The sequence below is a fragment of the Eleutherodactylus coqui genome, chromosome 3 (assembly GCF_035609145.1).
Source record: "Eleutherodactylus coqui strain aEleCoq1 chromosome 3, aEleCoq1.hap1, whole genome shotgun sequence".
NCBI lineage: Eukaryota > Metazoa > Chordata > Amphibia > Anura > Eleutherodactylidae > Eleutherodactylus > Eleutherodactylus coqui.
In genome coordinates this window covers 269,682,356-269,701,552 of record NC_089839.1, presented here as the reverse complement: position 1 = coordinate 269,701,552, position 19,197 = coordinate 269,682,356, and the positions used below count along the sequence as shown (strand labels likewise).

Here is a 19,197-nt window from a genome sequence, read left to right as displayed (position 1 = left end):
TAAAGTTTATTATTATTATTATTATTATATGTAAACGCAGGCATTGTGCACTATTCATTCAGTTGTCGTTTAGCGTTGTTTTTTAGCCGGCATAATAACCATTGTTTGATTGCTCAAAATTTGTTCCATTTGAATGAAATTCGTCAGTCTTTTGAATGTACTTGTGCCCTCCTCTGCCCAGAGAAGCCACTGGACTCCTGTCGGCCAGATAACCCTCTCATAAACACACGCCCAGCTGAGCAAACAACTCGTACAGAGTTTACTTTAGCTAATGGAGGAAATGCAGATGATTAAAAGCCATTACCTGTACATGTAATTTTATTCAAAAATGTCAGTTTGTTCAGTTGTGCGGTTGTTTTAGTGATATCATTGCGTGTAAATGGGCCTAAAGACTTGTGTTGTACAAGAGTTCAATCAACCAGTATACTGATAACGCAATGCCTTGATATAGTAATGTATCTTAGTGCTTGGATTGTGCTTTTATAGCTCAAAAGGCAACAAAAGAGATATAGCCAGGAGACGATGTCCATGACTGCTGTATCTTTAGAAATTAAATAAAGGATTATTAATAAACACTTTCAATGTTATACAGAACCAAAACCATTAAACAGATAGATATGCAGTTTGCGCAGTTGGGATGAAAGTTTTTGAGAGCGCAGATTTTTGTGACATCAGCATCTCATTAGCGCCTGTGGAACAAAAAAATTCAGAACACTGATGCTTTATGAAAGGGAAAAGTTCTGGTAGACATCTGTAGTTGAGGAACAAGTGGGTCGTGTTTGTGAAAAGGCTCACACATAAGTATTTATAACTTAGAGCTCATTCACATACTAAGGCCTTAGTCACACGAGCGCATCGGCACCCGTACACCAGCGCCGATGCGCCCGTCTGACTGTCAGTGAGAAGACGGACGTACCTGCAGACGGCCGTCTCTCTGCAGCGCTATAGGAAAGAACATGTGACCGGCTCCATTGCCGGTCATGTGTTCTTTCCTCCAGCGCTTCAGAGAGACGGCCGTCTGCAGGTACGTCCGTCTTCTCACTGACAGTCAGACGGGCGCATCGGCGCCGGTGTACGGGTGCCGATGCGCCCGTCTGACTAAGGCCTCAGGGTGACTACCCACTAGCGTTTTTTTTACTGCGAAGTTCGCAGCGTTTTTTTTTCCTGCAGGGGTCTTTGGGCTATGGGACATGTAAAGCTAAAATCGCGATCGCGCAAAATCGCGATATCGCGGTAAATCGCGATTTTAACATTACAAGTCCCATAGACCCCTGCAGGAAAAAAAAACGCTGCGAATTTCGCAGTGAAAAAAAACGCTAGTGGGTAGTCACCCTTAGTGCGTATTTTGTATGTGCAGAATATGGACAGCATAAGCCCCATTGATTCAGATGTGTATTTTACGAACATGAAAAAAAAATCGCAGCATGTCCTATTTCGGTCAGTATTACGGACCAGAATTGCCCATTAAAGTCTATGGGATTGCATAAAAAAGCAGTGTATACTTACATTTATGCATGAAGGCAAGAGAAATTGATGGGCCCTTCTTGCAGTTTTTTTGCACACGTGAAGAATGTAGTAAATACACGTGCAAAAAAAATAAAAATCACAAGAACAGCCAAATACACAGTAAATAAGCACAGTTTGGGTGTGTAAGAATGCTGCGACTTTTATGCACCGAAACTGCATACACCCATGTGATCGAGACCTTAGTTGTATAAGCTTAAAGACATATGCTAAAATCCAGTGTAAATATTTTGGTTATTCCATTAATACTTTGGTTTCTATAAAATGTTGAAAGTGTCTATTTTTTTCGATAGTAACCCTGTATTTAGATAAGGTGTAGAGGAATCCCACCAAAGACAACATCTGCATGGAGTTTGTATGTTCTCCCTGCATATACGTGTGATTCCTCCCATAATCCAAATAACATACAGATAGGTGGATATCGATTGTGAGCCCCAATGAGGACAGAACCCAATATCAAGTGATGTAAAGTGCTGCATAATATATGGTTGGCATCTTACTTGGCATTCTTCTTTGCATTGTTCAAAGCCTTAGCCAATTCAGCTTGTGCCTGTTTTGCATCTTTGCTCACCCGCAAATCATGTTCTCTTACTTGATATAATTCACTGCAATTGAACAACATTTTATCACTATACCGACTACAGTAACTATCAGTCTTCACAATCGCTCTACAAAGATCCCACAAGACAGTAACAGACGTCGCAGCTTGAGGAGCAATTCAGGAAGTCCAAGAGACTGTATAGGAGACAACATAAAATAAACTGCGCATAAAAAACAAAAACTTATAAACATTATTTTTTTAGAATTTTTTTTTGTGGTTTAAGTTTGCAGAAATGCATTTTTTTTCTTTAGTGTTTTACTGGGCTGTAAAAATTAGTTAAAGGGGTATTCCAGCCACAGACTAATGTACATCATCACAATAAGTCATTCTGTAATAGATTCACTGTACCCGGTCTATTTTCTTAATTTTCTATCTATGTCACAGGATCCTCCGCCTGAAAAATATCTTCACTTCCACTTAAATCTTTGTCAGCATTTTCTACTTCCTCCCCTGTCCATAGCCTCCACCATCCTGTGAGCAGTGCATGATGGGAGGACAGGAGCAGAATCACTGTGCTGTGTTGCTCATGTGAAGTTCAGAGTGCTGGGAGGTCTTGTTTGCCTGCTTCAGCAGATTTCTCTGGCAGTCTGAGTGAGAGGGAGGTTGGTGCTATTAACCCTTTGCAATCCAATTTTGGATTCAGGGTTTCCTAGGTGTTTTTCTCTTTTTCCCATTATATAATATTGCCATCTGCTGGCTAGAGCCAGTACTGTAGTATGAGACATGCCGAAGAGGCCCCCGACAACAGAGTGGCCATTAATATACAGTAAGGATACCCTGACGGATGTATTCCTACATCGGAGCTGTACAGCCTTCAATCAGAATGTCTTTAGACATCAGACAGTGGATTGGAAAGGGTTAAGTTGTAGGACCTGTGAGTTGTGGGCGGAGCTACAGTACTGGTCGGAAATCAAATTTTATGCATACTGTAGGTAACATTCTATTGCTCTGTTTACTGCAGAAGTGATGCATGTTAGCACAGTGTCACATCAGTAACTGCATGGGACGCAGAAGAGGGTTCAGAGCAGCAGATAAAAGGTACAGGTTGCCACAATTTAGCTCCATTTAACTGGATCTCATCAATTTCAGCATTTTTAGAATTTACATTTTGTACTTGGAAAATCCTTTTAACTTTATTCTATGGTTCATTAGCAATGGTACCAAATTGGTATAGTTTACCTTAGAATAGTTTACCTTTGAATAGTTTACCTTAGAAACCAAAGCATTGGTACCAAACCAATGCTTTGGTTTCTAAGGTAAACTATTCTTTCTGGGTATAAAATAATGAAAACTTGTATGTTTTGGTGGGAAGGTAAGGAAACGAAAGAAGTTATTTGATTCCTTTACACTGTCATGTAAAAGTACAGGAATAGGAAGTTATGACTTGGAGATACAAACAAAGCTGTAACTTGTAACTTCAACCACTGATAAGCCTTGATATACATAATCTCCTTTAAGATATTCTGAATCTCTTTGGAATTAGAAGTACTCACTCCGTCAGTTCTCCAATGGAATTCTTAAAATAAATGATCTCTTCAGTAAGACAGCGGTCTAACGCCCGCTGAGCCAGTAAGTCATTGTAGAGACTGAGTACTTGCCGTGGGATCTTATTAAGTAACATTACGTATCGTTGCCTGTGAACACAAATAATAACAGAAGATACTTGGCTCCACATACAAATCTAGAAAACAAAGATCTGTCCTGGCCATGTCTTTAGCCCAGCCTGATATCTGTTGTCTGACCACCTATTGGGGACTATCCTGGGACCCCGACCCGAGTGTATGACTGGTAAAGTCTGTAATTCTTTGCTATGGTTAAGGGTGAAGAACAGCAGATACTTTAGAATCCGCACCCCAGGTTAGTCTGTTGCAACCTAGTAATAGTCTACTAAACGGTGTTCCTGCCTTTCTACTAGGTTGCTTTCAACACCCTTAGGGCTTAGTCACACGGGCGTTTATTGCCGCGATTTGCGCATGCGCATGCGTCCGGCGACTTTTTAAAACCATTGCTTTGCAATGGTATCGGACACATGAGCGCTTTTTATGCGCTCGTCCGATAAATTAGAGAACAGAAATCGCAGATCGCACCTATCTGCGATCTGCGATTCCTGTTCTCTTCTCTATATGCGCTCAACGGGGCCGGCGGCAGCAGCGCCGACCCCATTGAGAACATATAGAAGACAAATCATTCTTCTCTGCCACAGCTGGAACAGCTGTGGCAGAGAAGAACGATGTTTGCCCATTGAATTCAATGGAGCGGCAATACAGCCGCTCCATTGAAAGCAATGGGCTGCCGGCGTGCGCGGGGTTAATTGTCGGGAAGGGGTTAAATATATAACCCCTTACCTGCAATGCATCCTTAAATGTGAAAAAATAAAAAAAAAGGATGTTCTCACCTGCTCCCGGCAGCTGGAGATCCCGGCGGTCGGCCTGCAGTGGGTGTGAAGGAGGTGTGACTCAGGCTTGCCCCTGATTGGCTCAGCCTGAGCCAATCAGAGGCTGAGCTCAGTCACACCCATTCATGAATTCATGAATGGGTGTGACTGAGACTTGCTTCTGATTGGCTCAGCGCTGAGCCAATCAGGGGCAAGCCTGAGTCACACCTCCTTCACACCCACTGCAGGCCGACCGCCGGGATCTCCAGCTGCCGGGAGCAGGTGAGTACATCCTTTTTTTTTATTTTTTCACATTTAAGGATGCATTGCAGGTAAGGGGTTATATATTTAACCCCTTCCCGACAATTAACCCCGCGCACGCCCGCAGCGCTTGCATTCAATGGAGCCGCTGTATTGCCGGCTCCATTGAATGCAATGAGCTGGACAGCTCCGGCCCGTTTCTAATGAAACGCGGCTAGGAGCAGATTTTCGGGCGATTTTTGGGCCGATTTTTCGGCGCCGGTCACGCGATTTGCGCATGCGCATCCGTCATGCGATGCGCAAATCGCGTGAAAAAACGCCCGTGTGACTAAGGCCTTAAGTCCAACTTAGTCTCTTTTCTGACTGTTTTACTTCACGGCCTTGTTGAGAAAACCTGCCATCCCCTAACTACTGACAGTTGACTGGGAACCAACCTCCAGGTACGCTCTTGGAATAAAGTTTGTAGAATGCATTATAGTATGTCTGACATACATTCATGAAGGTTTAGTGGAACATACACTGCGCTGGAGAATACAGTTCAGCTAACATGTTGTACCTGACCTTATTCACAGCTACTTTCCTTCTCAGAAGAGTAGCAGTAAATCAGTCATGAGACTAATTATCTTTTTTACCAAACTAAACTTCTTGCAGGCACTGGAACGTTTAGTAGAGGGTATCATAAACACAACATCCTTGTCAAACTGCTGGCATAATTACAAAGTAATTCTCTCCCTGTATGGCTCTCACTGAATTCACGAAATGGAGATACTGCATTTGTGGCTGATATATAGTGTATAGTAGCTCTGACCTGAGCTTAGCTAGTAGTTCTCCTCTCTCCACACACTCTACGCTGACCTGTCGGATCAGTTCATGAAACACGATGTTGTAGATATTCTGCTCTGTCTTCAGTAATTCCAGCAGATTGTGAATCTAAGTAAACAGAGAAGAAATAATTGATTTAACTAATTATATAATAAATAGTTTCACTAGTTGCAGCATGAACTCTGAGGAAAATAAAAGTAGAGCGCCATGTAATTTTAATATTTAAAGGGGTTATCCAGGCTGTAAAAATTGCTGACCTATCCTTCAATAGGACAATGCTACAGTACTTAGAACAGCTGCTATGAAAAGTGAGGTGTCCTGAGTACGAACCAGAACGCATGCAGATATAAATGTTGAAGAGACTGCAGATGTTCACTGACTGTGCAATGTACGAACACGTATACAGATGTGTTCTTCCATAACTTGGTTCATTAGCAACCAATTTCGTTGTTGTTTTAAACAGCCTCTGAAAAATGACCCTCATTTACTGACTAGCTGCTTTGAGCAACATCTCCACTTTTCCATTACACTAGTTTTGATAAATCTCCCAGAGTCTAGTATAATATTTTTACCTGAGTTGGTCCTTCGAGTTTTACATCTTCTTCTATACCTGCTTGCTTTAGCATGGTGTCCATCACCTTCATCAGCTGAATAACCTCAGCTCTCCCATTTGGTTTCCTACAGCGAAGATATATCAGATTTCATTATATTTAACCTATTTATTAACATGTTGGCAAGAAAATGGGCAAATGCACAGAGTACAAGATATACTTACATAGAAGGGAATAAGCGGAGCTTCTTCTCATCATCTTCTAGCAGGGTTGTGTATTTACTAAGAGTAAAATAATAAGAAATTAAAGTAGATAGTAAAGGGGTTTTCCAGGACTAAACTGCTACTGATTACATATCCTCAATAGTTGATCAAGAGGGGTCTGCCGATTTGGATTCCCACCGATCCCACCGATTGGAAAGGCTTGTGTGAGTGCTGCAGCCTTTTCTCAAGCTGGTGACATCATGGTAATTAGTCACATGGCCTGAGAGCAACTCAGTCCCATTCATTGGGATGGAGCTGGTATGGACTAAAGTGACAGCAGCTCTCACCCGAGTGCTTCTGTTACTTCAATCAGCTGATCAGTGGGGATCCCGAATGGCAGGTGTCTACTGATCGACTCTTGATGACCCATCCTGAGGATAGAACATGAATACATCAAGAATTTACTCCCCAAAAAATCCCTTTAATGCTGAATAAGCCACTGCTGGTAAAATCCAAGGTTTCTAATGGAAGCTTGTTATAAACTAGGTTATATATGGAATAAAGTATTGTGATTTATAAGAATATTTGTAGTCACATGGCAGGTCTGTGATCCTACAAAATTAAAGGCCAAACGTCAAGTGCATTTATACAGGCTACTTGGCTTTCATATGATGATGGAAGATTTTGGTGACTTATAATATTCCATTATCCTATACATGTTGTAGTTAAAAAGACTGATCCACCCCTATAGCTCACTGATTTGCTTAAATGCTGATTTAATGCAGAATCTATCCTGAACAATTGCCGTCCCCTGCAGCTTCACTATAATAGTATTTGTCAGCACTACAGGCTGTTTCACAACAGTCTATAATCTGCAACACATGTAAAAATAATAAACCACTATAAAGAAAGGTCAGTTTGTTGATTGGCACTTGAAATTCCCAAAACAATCGTGCCCTGATTTCTATCTGACCTTACAATGAATGAGTCCACATTAAACTCTGCAATAACAGAAGGCCTCCCCATCACTAAAAGCATTATTCTACTTACTCTTCAAAATACTCAAGTCCTAAAACGCCTTTATTCTTCACAAGGTAAAACTCGTTTGGTATAAGACTTTCTTCGATGCTTTGCTCCTAGAATAATAATGTTATTATGTTATTAGAAAATATCTCCAGTATGTCTGTATTCAGTCAAACAGGCATCATTAGTAGCTGTGTATGTTAGTAATTGCATACAAGCTGCTGAAATTCTACTACTTATCTTTGAAGGGGAAAATGCATCACTGGAGCGCCATGTAAGCAAGATCTGATCCCCAATAAGATATATTGTAAAGCGCCATATTATAATAGGGAAGGATTAAACCTGAAGATACAAGTCCAGGCGGTATACAACATTCAATCTTGTCTTCGTTTGCTTGAAAGTAATTGGGTGCACAATAAGCTGAATATATGGTACCTACTGGGTTAATTTATGGTAACAAAGGTATTCCACTAACAAGATTCAGTAAGATCAGTTCTATGGATTCAAGTGAATTTAGTGCCATAGTAGGCGAAGTGCGGTCAAAGGCATACCATTGCCCCCGGGGTCCTATCACTTCGGGTTGTTGACTGTGTGACGGTTGTGTTCTTTTTCTCCATAACTACGGCATCACAGAGGAACGAAATATCCCTGAAATATCAACATGTACGGTTTATTAAGCCCATAAGTTATCAATTCACCCAAAGTTTCCTACTGTTTTGATTCTACTTCTCCTATGATGACCAATGCATCTCGATGACAGCAGACTACAAACAATAATTTAGTGCGATCTGACAGTCGTACTCTTTTTCCTATACATAGAATAAGCAGGTTAGCAGACAGTAGGGGACAAATGGAAGAGAGCAGGATCATCGGAGCATACTATACGGGGTTTGTTTGTAGTCCGTTACTATGAAGACACATAAAACAATGAGAAAATCCAGCATCCATAAAAAATAGCTTCCATCAGAAAAAACAAAGGACAAAATAAAAATTACAATTGTTACACGTTTCAGGCTAATTACAAGCTGTTAAGTCATGTCTATAACTAAGGGCTTGTAATTTAGCCTGAAACACGTAACATTATTCTTTGTCCTGCATTTTCCTTGATGATATTTTACTGACTTGGATATAAAGCTGTTTTTTCGGATGCTGGACTTTCTCATTGTTTTATACACTTCTGGGGTATGCTCTTCTGTACATCCTTAGCTGCGAGGTGAGCTGGAATTTCACCTTTGTACACGCAGACACATAGATCTGCACAGGAGTTGCGCACATAAAATGATAGGAAATGTTTAATCAAGACTATATGCAAAGTTACTGATTTTTACAAACAACAGAATCCTAAAAATTTGGTTGGGAAGATCTTCCTAGCCTTACAGATATGCAGACATGGGGAAGGAGGGTTGCTTCACAATTGTTACCTTTTTAGTTTAGTTCAGAAACCTAAAGTATGTTAAAGGGCCGCTCTGGGGGAAACACATTTTTCCATCCCTGCCCTCTTCACCTGATTGTCTGTCCCACTATGGAGGTCTCTCTGTATATTGCAGTTCTTCCATGCAGTGCAGCCTTCTGTCTGCTGATGCTTATCAGGCACCATCTTTATGTTGCTTTCACTTTCACTGTTCTGTGCGCTCAATTCTATGATCAGCACAGCATTACATGAGCAGCTTGCGTCTGTACCATTCCTGCAACACTGTCATTACCATGTGTATTCTATGTTCAGCTAAATAAGCTACAGCCCATAAGTATACAGTCAGGAGGATAAGCTGTGATCTCCTTTATTATAACTGTGCGACAGGAGCAGTGCAATCATCATCAGTAACTATGATAGGAGTTTTGCTTTCCTCTTTAAGCAGTTTATGTGGTAGGGTCCATCTTACAGCATCATACAGACTAAGAAACTGAATACGTACATTTGAGCTGGTCAAAATTGAGATATCATGACTACTTGCGGAAGAGCCTGGGAGTTTCATATAGAAAGAAATAACTAACCAAAGTAACACTGACCAAAATATATAAACGGGGGGCTAGTTACATAATGAATGGGGGAAAAAATTGGCCTTTTAAGTCTATGGTTATGCTTACTACATGTCCAGAGTTATTGTTTAGTCAGTCGTAGCATTAGTCTGCTGAATCCTAATCATAGAGTGACACAATGCAACTGCTACCAAATTAACTCGGGCGAAGCTGGGTATATCAGCTAGTTTAGTCATAAGACCAATGCTAAGCAATGCTGCCTGCAGCCAAAGATAAAGAAAGTCCTCCAGCTCTGCGTGCAGAACAAATTGTGTTGGTATGATCAATAACCAGACAGGAGCCTTCATTTTATTATATGCTATAGAGCCGCCCCCCCCCCCCCCCCTTACCCCCTTTCTTAAACTCATCACCTTTATGCATTAAGCCCTCCACAGGGCTGCACCAAGTTATATCTTCTCCTTCATCTCTCTTTACCACCCTACTATGCTCTCTGCTCAAATAATGACCTTAGACTAAGGATCGCTTTACACAAGACAACTATTAGACAAAAAGTCTCTCAAACGAGCGATTAGCAGCGATAGTGGTCCAGTTTAAACATGGGAGCCAACAGGATATTGAGCAGTAGTGGTTAATCGCTTAATTTCAGCTCAAAGCTGACTAATGAGCAAGTTCTGTCTCAGTGTAAACAGGCAGTCATTCATCTTTGAACGACTGCCTTTTCACAATGAATTGAGCCGGGTGTCCAAATGAGATCTCGGGTGCGCTCCGCCTCCAGTCACTGAACAACTATTGTTCCTGTGTGAAAGCACAGGAGTAATAAGTCTTGGGATGACTGTTGGGTGCTTATGTGTCTGAGAGTCATCCTGTGCAAAGCCTAAGTTCATCTTTAAACCGAACCTCCCACTTCTGTCTGCAACACTTTTCCTGAGCTGTACCAGTTCTCTGTGCGACCACAGACAATCAGGTCAATTCCTAACACCCACAGTTTAAATGTGCTCTAAAAACACACGTTTTTAGGGGGCATATGACGTCTCCTAATCTACCTCTACACCATTTACACTGCTTCTATATTCCCCTTCGGAAACCTCACCCCTTCATCCAATTGTATCCCCCACATTCCAAACACTTTATATTTGTATATACATGTATAGTAGCTGGCTCATACAGCTTTAAGTATACTACCCTATTTATATAAAAGATGACTGGGCCATTGTACAGAACAGGCATTCTTACTTCTTGTCATCCTTATTTCCTCATAGATTGCAAGCTCTTGTGAGCAGGATCCTCCCTCCTTTTGTTCTAATTGTCTATTAGTTTTATACTGGCTGTAATGTCTAATTTTGTGTATTTTCCTGTTTTAATAACAAAAATGAATCGGAAGCAACGGAAGCATTTACATTTTTTTGAAATCCTTTCGAAATCCCATTGGAAAAAACAGAAATGTTTAGTCTTTTTTTATGTCTGTTTCTCTGCTCCAACATGGAACAGGGGAATGGAAATCACTAACGCTGGTGTGGACAAGCCCTGATATAGGGTGCATTCACATGAGCGTGTGCGTGTGCCATACATAGGTGGGCACAAAACTGCACACCAACGTACGTGCACAAACATGCGTGAATGCAGGTACGTGCAGCATTGCTTGCGGTGGAGCTGTGGCAGCTACCTGCGACCTCATTGATAGCAATAGGCTGCCGGCAACCACTGCAGTGAATTCAATGAACGGCCAAGCACTGCCTGTGATTGGCTGAGTGCTGTGACCAATCACAGGCAGCACTCAGCTGTCATTCAATGAATGCCTGAGAGCTCCCTGTGATTGGCTGAGCGCTCAGCCAATCAGATACAGCCCTTTCAGCAGGCGGGGACTTAAAATCTCCGCCTGCTGAAAGAGCTTCAGAGCAGTGCAGGGAGAAGACAGGCTGTTTCGCCTGAGCCCCAGCAGCTGAGGAGAGGTGAGTATATATATTTTTTTATTTTTAATACATTCTATGGATAGTTTTCAGGGAAAGGTATATATTTAAAGCCCTTTGCCGAAAATCCCTGCAGGACTCGCCAGCATCCCATTGCTTTCAATGGGACTGTAGAAGCGCCGGTCCCATTGAAAGCAATGGGAGAGCATCGCAATCCTCTGCCACAGCTGTGACAGGGAGATTCTTTACTTCCCGTTGGGATGAAGAAATCTTCTGCCACAGCTGTGTCATTTGGATTCTTTACTTCCCGCGGGGAGTCACCTTGGCACTGAACACTGTGACAGTGCTGTCAGTGCTCAGTGACAAGGGGACTCCTTGCTGGGGAATATTGACACACCACGGACGTATGGTGCACACGTCTTATGTTTTGCAGGTACGTGCATTTGCACACCTGTAAAACATGAACATGTGAATACACCATAGGGAAGCAATGGTTCTAATACATGCGTGGTTTTGTGCACATAAACACGCTCGTCTGAATCCACCCATATGAAGATTTTTGGAGCTGTACTCACAGACCACGTTGTGTACATTTCTAGAACACATTTCACCAAACGGCTAATGTACCTTACCTCCCAGCCCCCGTCAAACAAACGGGCTGGTCAGTCAGATGCTTAAACCTGTTCCTGCGAAGAGGATGATGCCAGACCCGATCCGTGACGCGGAGACAAACCTTAAGCAAAAAGAAATCAGCTTTAATTGTAAGTAGCACATAGTGTAACAGGTTACCCCTATAGACTGATGCAGCATACAGTATTCAATGTGGTATCTGCAGCATACATAGATGTGCCCTCACTTATGGTCCTCTTTTGGAAAATATACCCCATGTAATGAATCTATGTTAGGTATATTGAAAACAAAGCTTTGGTATGGTGTTAGCCAGTAGAGCAAAATGTGATTGTTCCCAGCAAGAGAAACCACGTAATCTTGTAGATATGATACTTTTTAATGGCTTACAAAAATACATGATGTAATAATGAGCTTCCGAACCTCTCGGCTTGAGTGGAATAGATCCAAAGAGGCATGAATATTTATACACACTAATGACATACATACTTATGACAAGGCGCAGACATGGATGTGATTGGCTTGCACTTAAAAGGAATACTGTGATAGGTACACAAACATTCTTAACTAGACACTGATAGCGGAGTGAAAGTTTATGGTCTCTGAATTCCTGTTGGGGAGGTGGGGGGTCACCAGGCCAGAAGTGTTATCTGTGCTATAAAATTCTCATACCTTCCATTCACCCATAAATCCTCGGGAACAATTTAGCATGGTTTCAAATCACAAAGCCATAGAAGAATTTGGGAATATAAATTTATAACAACTTTTGACATGTTCGAAAGAGGACTAAATTATTCACGAGGATTTTGGGGTGAATGGGAGGTATGAGAATTGTATAGCACAGATAACACTTCTGGCCTGGTGACCCCCCAACAGTAATTCAGGGACCATAAAACTCTCACTCCCTTGTCAGTGTCTAGTTAAAAATGTTTCTGTTGCAGTATTCTTTTTAAGTGCAAACCAATCACATCCATGTCTGCGCCTTGTCTTAAGTGTGTCATAAGTATGTACAAATATTCATGTGTCTTCGGATCTATTCCATTTAAGCCTGAAGAAGAGCCTGAGAGGTTCGGAAGCTCGCTATAACATTATGTATTTTTGTTAGCCAGTAAAAGGTATCATATCTACAACATTACTTGGTTTCTCTTGCTGGGAATAATCACATGAATCTATGTGACCTGTGCTATAGCGGAGTTATCTCCGATCCTGCCCATTGCGGATGGCTGTCTGCTGACATGGCTGTAGATAGTTAGTGTGCAACTCTTGGTCCCATGCCATCATGCGACTAACAAGACCGGGCTCTTTTATGTATGTAGTAAAGTGCACAGCCCTGCAATGTATTACCACAATGTAGTATAATGTAATTAGCCCGTACGCACCTTTGCATCTTTAAGATGTCTACTTTTCTTCAGCTGACCCAGTTCAGGCTTCTCTGTTTCTTGTGCAGTTGACGTCAGAACTTGAAGAATTTCATCTGGGATGAAGTCGCTTTGTTCACATGTAGAAAGGGGCTGCGCTAGTTCTAGAGCTGTATATTTGTCCTGGATATGCACTAAATCTATGTGAAAACAGAACAGAGAGACTGGGTAAAAATATCAGAGGTGTACAACCTTTTATGATTTCATTGACAGATTTCAGTACTCCCAAAGACCGCAATAAAACTTTAAGCAGTTCTCCAGAATGTATATTTGTATTCAGCCTTTTTAATCGTAAAAGAACAAAGGGGTTTATCATAGAACGTTAAAGTTGGAAGGGCCCTCCAGGGTGATCCATCCACCTACTCAATGTAGGATCAATAAATCATCCCAAACAGAGGTCTATCCAGCCTCTATTTGAGAAACATTGAAGGAGAACTCACCACCTCCAGTGGCAACCTGTTCCACTCATTGCTCACCCTCTGTCAAAAAATCTTTTAGTTTTTTCCCCTAATACTCCACACATTCCATAAAATTATATTAAAAATAATAATAATCTTTATGTAGCACCAATATATTCCACAGCGCTTACAAAACTGGAACAGAAACAAAACTACAGTTACATCTAGTAATCAGTTGATGAAAACAATAGGGCTGGGGGGCCTGCTCCAACGAGCTTACATACTACAAATAATAGGGTGATACAGAAGGTAAAGGGGCTGTAGATGTGCGCGGTATGGCGAGGTGGAGAGTGTGGGATGCTATACACAAAGACAATAGTCAAATTGAGCCTTATAGTGACCGAATCAGTATGACTGCAGGGGAAGGGGGAGGTTGGTTACGGCTAGCAGGGATTGCAATCAGTAGGACAGGGAGTATGTTATCAGGAGGAGTACAGAGGGGTTTGGTTTATTAGATGTGGTATGTCTCCCTGAAGAGGTGTATTTTTAGAGCACACCTGAAATTATGTGTGTCAGGGATTGCCCTTATAGTTTGGAGTAGCGCGTTCCAGAGGACTGGTGCAGCTCTGGAGAATTATTGGAGGCGGGAATGAGAGGCTTGAATTAAAGGGGCGCTTTATCTTATTTCGTTAGCAGAACGAAGGGTATGGGCTGGGTGGTGGATTGAAATGAGGAAGGCAATGCTATGGAGAGCTTAATGGATGAAGGTGGTGAGTTTTAATTGGATTCTGTATTTAACGGGCAGCCAGGGCAGTGACTGGCACAGGGCAGAGGCATCTAAGTAGTGGTTGGAAAGGAATATGCTGCATAAATGATGGACGATGAGCTGAACGATGAGCGTTCAGTGTAAATAGTGTAAAGAGTTTAGTACTGAACAGCTGCTATGTTAAAGGGGTTGTCCCACGATAGCAAGTGGTGTTAAGCACTTCTGTATGGCCATATTAATGCACTTTGTAATATACATCGTGCATTACATTTTGGCCATACAGAAGTTATACACTTACCCCTTCAGTGCTGGCGTCCCCGTCTCCATGGCGCCGACTAAAGCTGCCTTCTGCCAGGATTAGACGCGCTTGCGCTGTCTGCCCTCTTCTGTCCGGCTCCGGCGTGCTCGCGTTGCCTCGTTTTACTTTCATTTTCATCCGCTTTTAGTACTGAGGTGATGAGGTGCGCTAAACACCCTAAAATAGAACAGACTCCAAGCGAATGGGAGCCTCTGACAGCGCAGCGCTAAACGCTGAAAAAAACGTCTGAGTGAGGGAGGCCTTAGGCTGGGTTCACACGGGGCGGAATTTCTGTGCAGACTTTCTGCACTGAAATTCCGCAGGAATTTTTAGACCTAAAACTAAGCAGCAAAGTGGACAAGATTGGCAAAAATCTCATTCACAGGCTGCCGACAGTCCGCTGCGGAGAAACAACGCGCAAATTGACATGCAGCGCGGTATTCAAATCTGCAACATGTCAATTGTATTACCATTTCCGCTGCGGGCTCTCTTCTCTCTATGGGGAGAGATTTCTGCAGCGGAATACGGGCGGAAAAGCCACTTCCAACCCAAGTCAAATGGCGGGTTTAGAAGCAGACGAAAGTCTGTGGAAGTCTTGTGAAATTTCTGTGCAGTCCCACTGCGGACATTCTGCAAGATTTCCGTCCCGTGGGAACCGAGTGTTATTCTGTTATTCTGTTAGACCTGTGTGTATAAAGCCAGATTCACACGAGCGTATGTGTATTTGTGGAACGAATGATGCTTTTTTGCACATGTAGCGGCGTATTATACTGCACTTTTTCCACCTGCAAGGCACGTGCATTTGCGCTTAGCAACAAAAATATCACATCGCACAGGGGTTGGAGCCATCTGCTTCCGCTCTGTGCCCTGTGTTGTGGCACTGCCAGCAGGCACCCAAACAGCTGATCAGCCGGAGCCCCCGACCGGCGGACCAACTATTGATGGCTTATTTTGACCAGGAATCGGCTGCATGTCTACAGATGTTTAATAGCTACATCGCTCCCCCTCACCTGGGAATACATAGCGCTGTCAGCGCCCCCCAGTGGCTGCAGGGCTTGGTCACAGGCTTCATCCGACAATCGCTATGTGCGCTGCAGTGAGGGGCGCTGATTGTGAGGTGAGAGGAGCATCGGGCTGAAAGCAGCGGATTTCAAATCAAAACGCACACCGGAGCCGCGGATTCTACTGTTTTTGCTGCAGAATTTTCTGATACAGAAATCCACCATATTTGCGCCATTTGTAAACATTTCCGTATAGCGAGCCGTTAGAATGACTGTCTGGGCGCTCGTCTACAAAGCGATCGTTGTTCAGTGGTTGTTCCGTTGGGGGAGGGGAGAGACCGGGCAGCGTCCATCGCAAGTCCTTCATAAATGACCGACTGTGACTTTACATCAGACGACTTCTGATCAACCAGCGACTATCTTTAAGGTGAGCTGAAAGAGACCGACTTTCGCCGTCACCCTGCTGGCGGCTGTAATTATACAGAACGGTCGGTGGCATTCGCTCTTACAAGTGGTGATCTGGTGGATCGTTGTGAAGCCCCCCGCAGTCTAGAGACGATGGAGCGTCTTCTTACTACAATCACACGGCCGTAAGTGGCAGATCCGCGCCATAGTTTACCCACGAGGATCTGACACTATAATCTGTGGCTCAGACTCAGGCGGTTGCCGCGCTGTAATCAGTCTGTGACCCCTGACCTCTCCTCCCAGCGTCTACGTTCCTGCAGGCATACACTGACCTTTACGCACCGGCGAGAGGAGAGGTCAGGGGTCACAGACTGATTACAGCGCAGCGGCCAACCAACTGGAGCTACAGAGAATTAATGCAGTGATGGATGCACAGTACAGGGGTCACTATTACTGGGGCCACTATGTGGGTCACTAATAATACTGGGGCCATTTAGGGGGCCGCTGTTACTAGTGGGACCCTTATGGGAGTCACTATTACTTCTGGGGCCACTATAAGGGTCACTATTACTACTGGGGTCTCTATGTGGGTCACTATTACTACTGGGGCAACTATGTGGGTCACTATTACTACTGGGGCAACTATGTGGGTCACTATTACTACTGGGGCCACTATGTGGGTCACTATTACTTCTGGGGCCACCATGTGAGTCACTATTATTACTAGGTCACTTTGGGCTACACTATTACTACTAGGGTCACTATTAATACAGCGGACACTATCAGAGTAACTATAACTACTGGGACTAACCGAGTCACAATTACTATGGGGCCATTAAGGGGGTCACTATTACTATTGGCGCCACTAAAGGAGACAGTACTGGGGGCACTTAGGGGGTCACTGTTACTACTGGGACTTCTATGGGGGGTCACCATTAATACTTGGGCCACTGTGGGGGTCACTAATAATACTACAGCGACAATGGGGGTCACCATTATCACTAGGTCCCTTTGGGCTACACTATGACTACCAAGGACACTTTGGGTGTCAATATTACTGGTACCACAAACAGAATCATTATGACTACTGGGACCACTAATGAAGTTACTATGACTACTGGGACCACTAACAGAGTCACTATTACTATTGGGTCCACTAAAGGGTACACTACTGGGGGCACTTATAATATTGGGGCTCTTTATATGGGTCACTAATAATACTAACGCCACTTAGGGGGTCATTGTTACTACTGGGACCTCTATAGAGGTCACCATTAATACTTGGGCCACTATGAGGGTCACTAATAATACTACGGCAACAATGGGGGTCACTATTATTACTAGGTCGCTTTGGCTACACTATTAGTATCGGGGCCACTTTGGGGATCACTATTACTACTAGGGCCACTAACAGAGTAACTATGACTACTGGGCCCACTAACGCAGTCACTATGACTACTGGGCCCACTAACGCAGTCACTATGACTACTGGGCCCACTAACGCAGTCACTATGACTACTGGGACCACTAACGCAGTCACTATGACTACTGGGGCCACTATCCCAGTCACTATGACTACTGGGCCCACTAACGCAGTCACTGTGACTACTGGGACCACTAACGGAGTCACTATGACTACTGGGACCATTAAGGGGGTAACTATTATTATTGGTGCCACTAAAGGGGCCACTCCTGGGGTCACTACTAGTCCAGCCTCACGCTGGCATATTTGCCCATACAATAGGCAGAGAATAGGACCCGTTGTTTTCTTTGGGTTCATTCTCATTTTCTGTTTTTGCACAAGCTCTATTTTAGTGCACATTTGCGCACCAAAGGCCCCCATAGGAGTCTATGCGCACACATGTACACACGGGAAAGCACATACCTGCGAACACGGCACCTCGTTTGGCTTAATAGCCATATAAATGAGTGCGAGGCGATTCCCCCACCCGTGTGAACTAGCGGCGCTGGCGCATACACGCACGGTATTTGTACAGGCACGCAAGATACATTTCTTCAGGGCGCAAAAACGCCTGTGTTTTTGCGCTTTCCCCCTTGTGAGGCCGCCCTTACTCTGATCACTTCACACCAGTCTCAGTGCCTCATAAATGTGTCGGCCATCTTCTGTATTGGCGCTTTCAACGCTGCAAAATGTGTGTTTTAGGGGTTATTTTTGCAGCAGGGCCCCATATCACACTCTTCCTCAGGCAGCATGAAGACTTGGGGGCTGCTGGTTAGATGTGACATCATCAGGATGAGATGACAGTGACAAGCAGGTGACATCACTGCAGCTGGGCGGCGCTGTACTCTACCTGCTCGCAGACTCCCGCTCCTGCCTGGTCCTCCTCCTGCAGACAGTGGGGGGCGCTCTGGCCCTGACATGATAGGTCTCAGATCACATCATTATCCGCGCCGCAGATTCCAGCACACAACTCACGGACGCTTCCTCTCTCCTCCCGGGGACGCCGAGGAGTCTCCATGACGACGCTCCGCCCGGTTGCTATGGTTCCAGCACAACAAGCAGCTCAGCAGCAGGATGACGTCACAGCGCACGTCAGAGGGAACCTCGCTGGTCTCTTCTACTGATACAACCATGAGGTAAAACCTGCAGCGTCCGGCAGGGAGAAAGCTCTGCAGGTACCTTATACAACAGCGCCACCTGCTGCCAGAAATAGGACAATCACTGTACTTCTTATAGCTCACACAGCGCACCCTGCTGGTCGCTACAGTGTAGTGTCTGGATGTAAGGTGTTTTATACAAATGATTGCGACATAAAAAAAATCATAAAGATACATTATTAGTCAGATTTCTGTCCAAAATGAAAAACTGCCTATAGCAGCCAATCAGAGAACAGCTTCCATTTTGTAAGACCATGACGAGAAATGAAAGATGAGCGGTGATTGATAGCTTTGGGCAACAAAGACAGTATTTTTTTTAGTCAGTTTTATAAATCCTCCCTCTGCTGGCCGTAATAACTGGATACTGATAGCGGGCTCACGGCGTACCTTTATATATAAAACGCAGAATCTGTTTGTGTCAG

General features: G+C 43.6%; 1 protein-coding gene across 5 annotated transcripts in view; it reads right to left on the bottom strand.

The window, feature by feature from the left end:
• AXDND1 (axonemal dynein light chain domain containing 1) overlaps window positions 1-19,197 on the bottom strand; it is a 563,032-nt gene that overhangs the window by 40,224 nt on the left and 503,611 nt on the right. For 3 of the 5 annotated variants that reach the window (XM_066597401.1, XM_066597403.1, XM_066597405.1), the window contains exons 1-10: window positions 18,469-18,623; window positions 13,250-13,428; window positions 11,876-11,976; window positions 7,911-8,007; window positions 7,387-7,472; window positions 6,358-6,414; window positions 6,155-6,260; window positions 5,569-5,690; window positions 3,619-3,759; window positions 2,025-2,129 (exon numbers count right to left, since the gene is read on the bottom strand). In XM_066597401.1, the coding sequence (XP_066453498.1) occupies window positions 2,025-2,129; window positions 3,619-3,759; window positions 5,569-5,690; window positions 6,155-6,260; window positions 6,358-6,414; window positions 7,387-7,472; window positions 7,911-8,007; window positions 11,876-11,976; window positions 13,250-13,428; window positions 18,469-18,538 (1,064 nt within the window). In that variant the 5' untranslated portion in view covers window positions 18,539-18,623. Of the gene's footprint in view, window positions 1-2,024; window positions 2,130-3,618; window positions 3,760-5,568; window positions 5,691-6,154; window positions 6,261-6,357; window positions 6,415-7,386; window positions 7,473-7,910; window positions 8,008-11,870; window positions 11,977-13,249; window positions 13,429-18,468; window positions 18,624-19,197 lie in introns of those variants that run through there. The other 2 variants (XM_066597402.1, XM_066597406.1) reach the window with 2 other exon arrangements.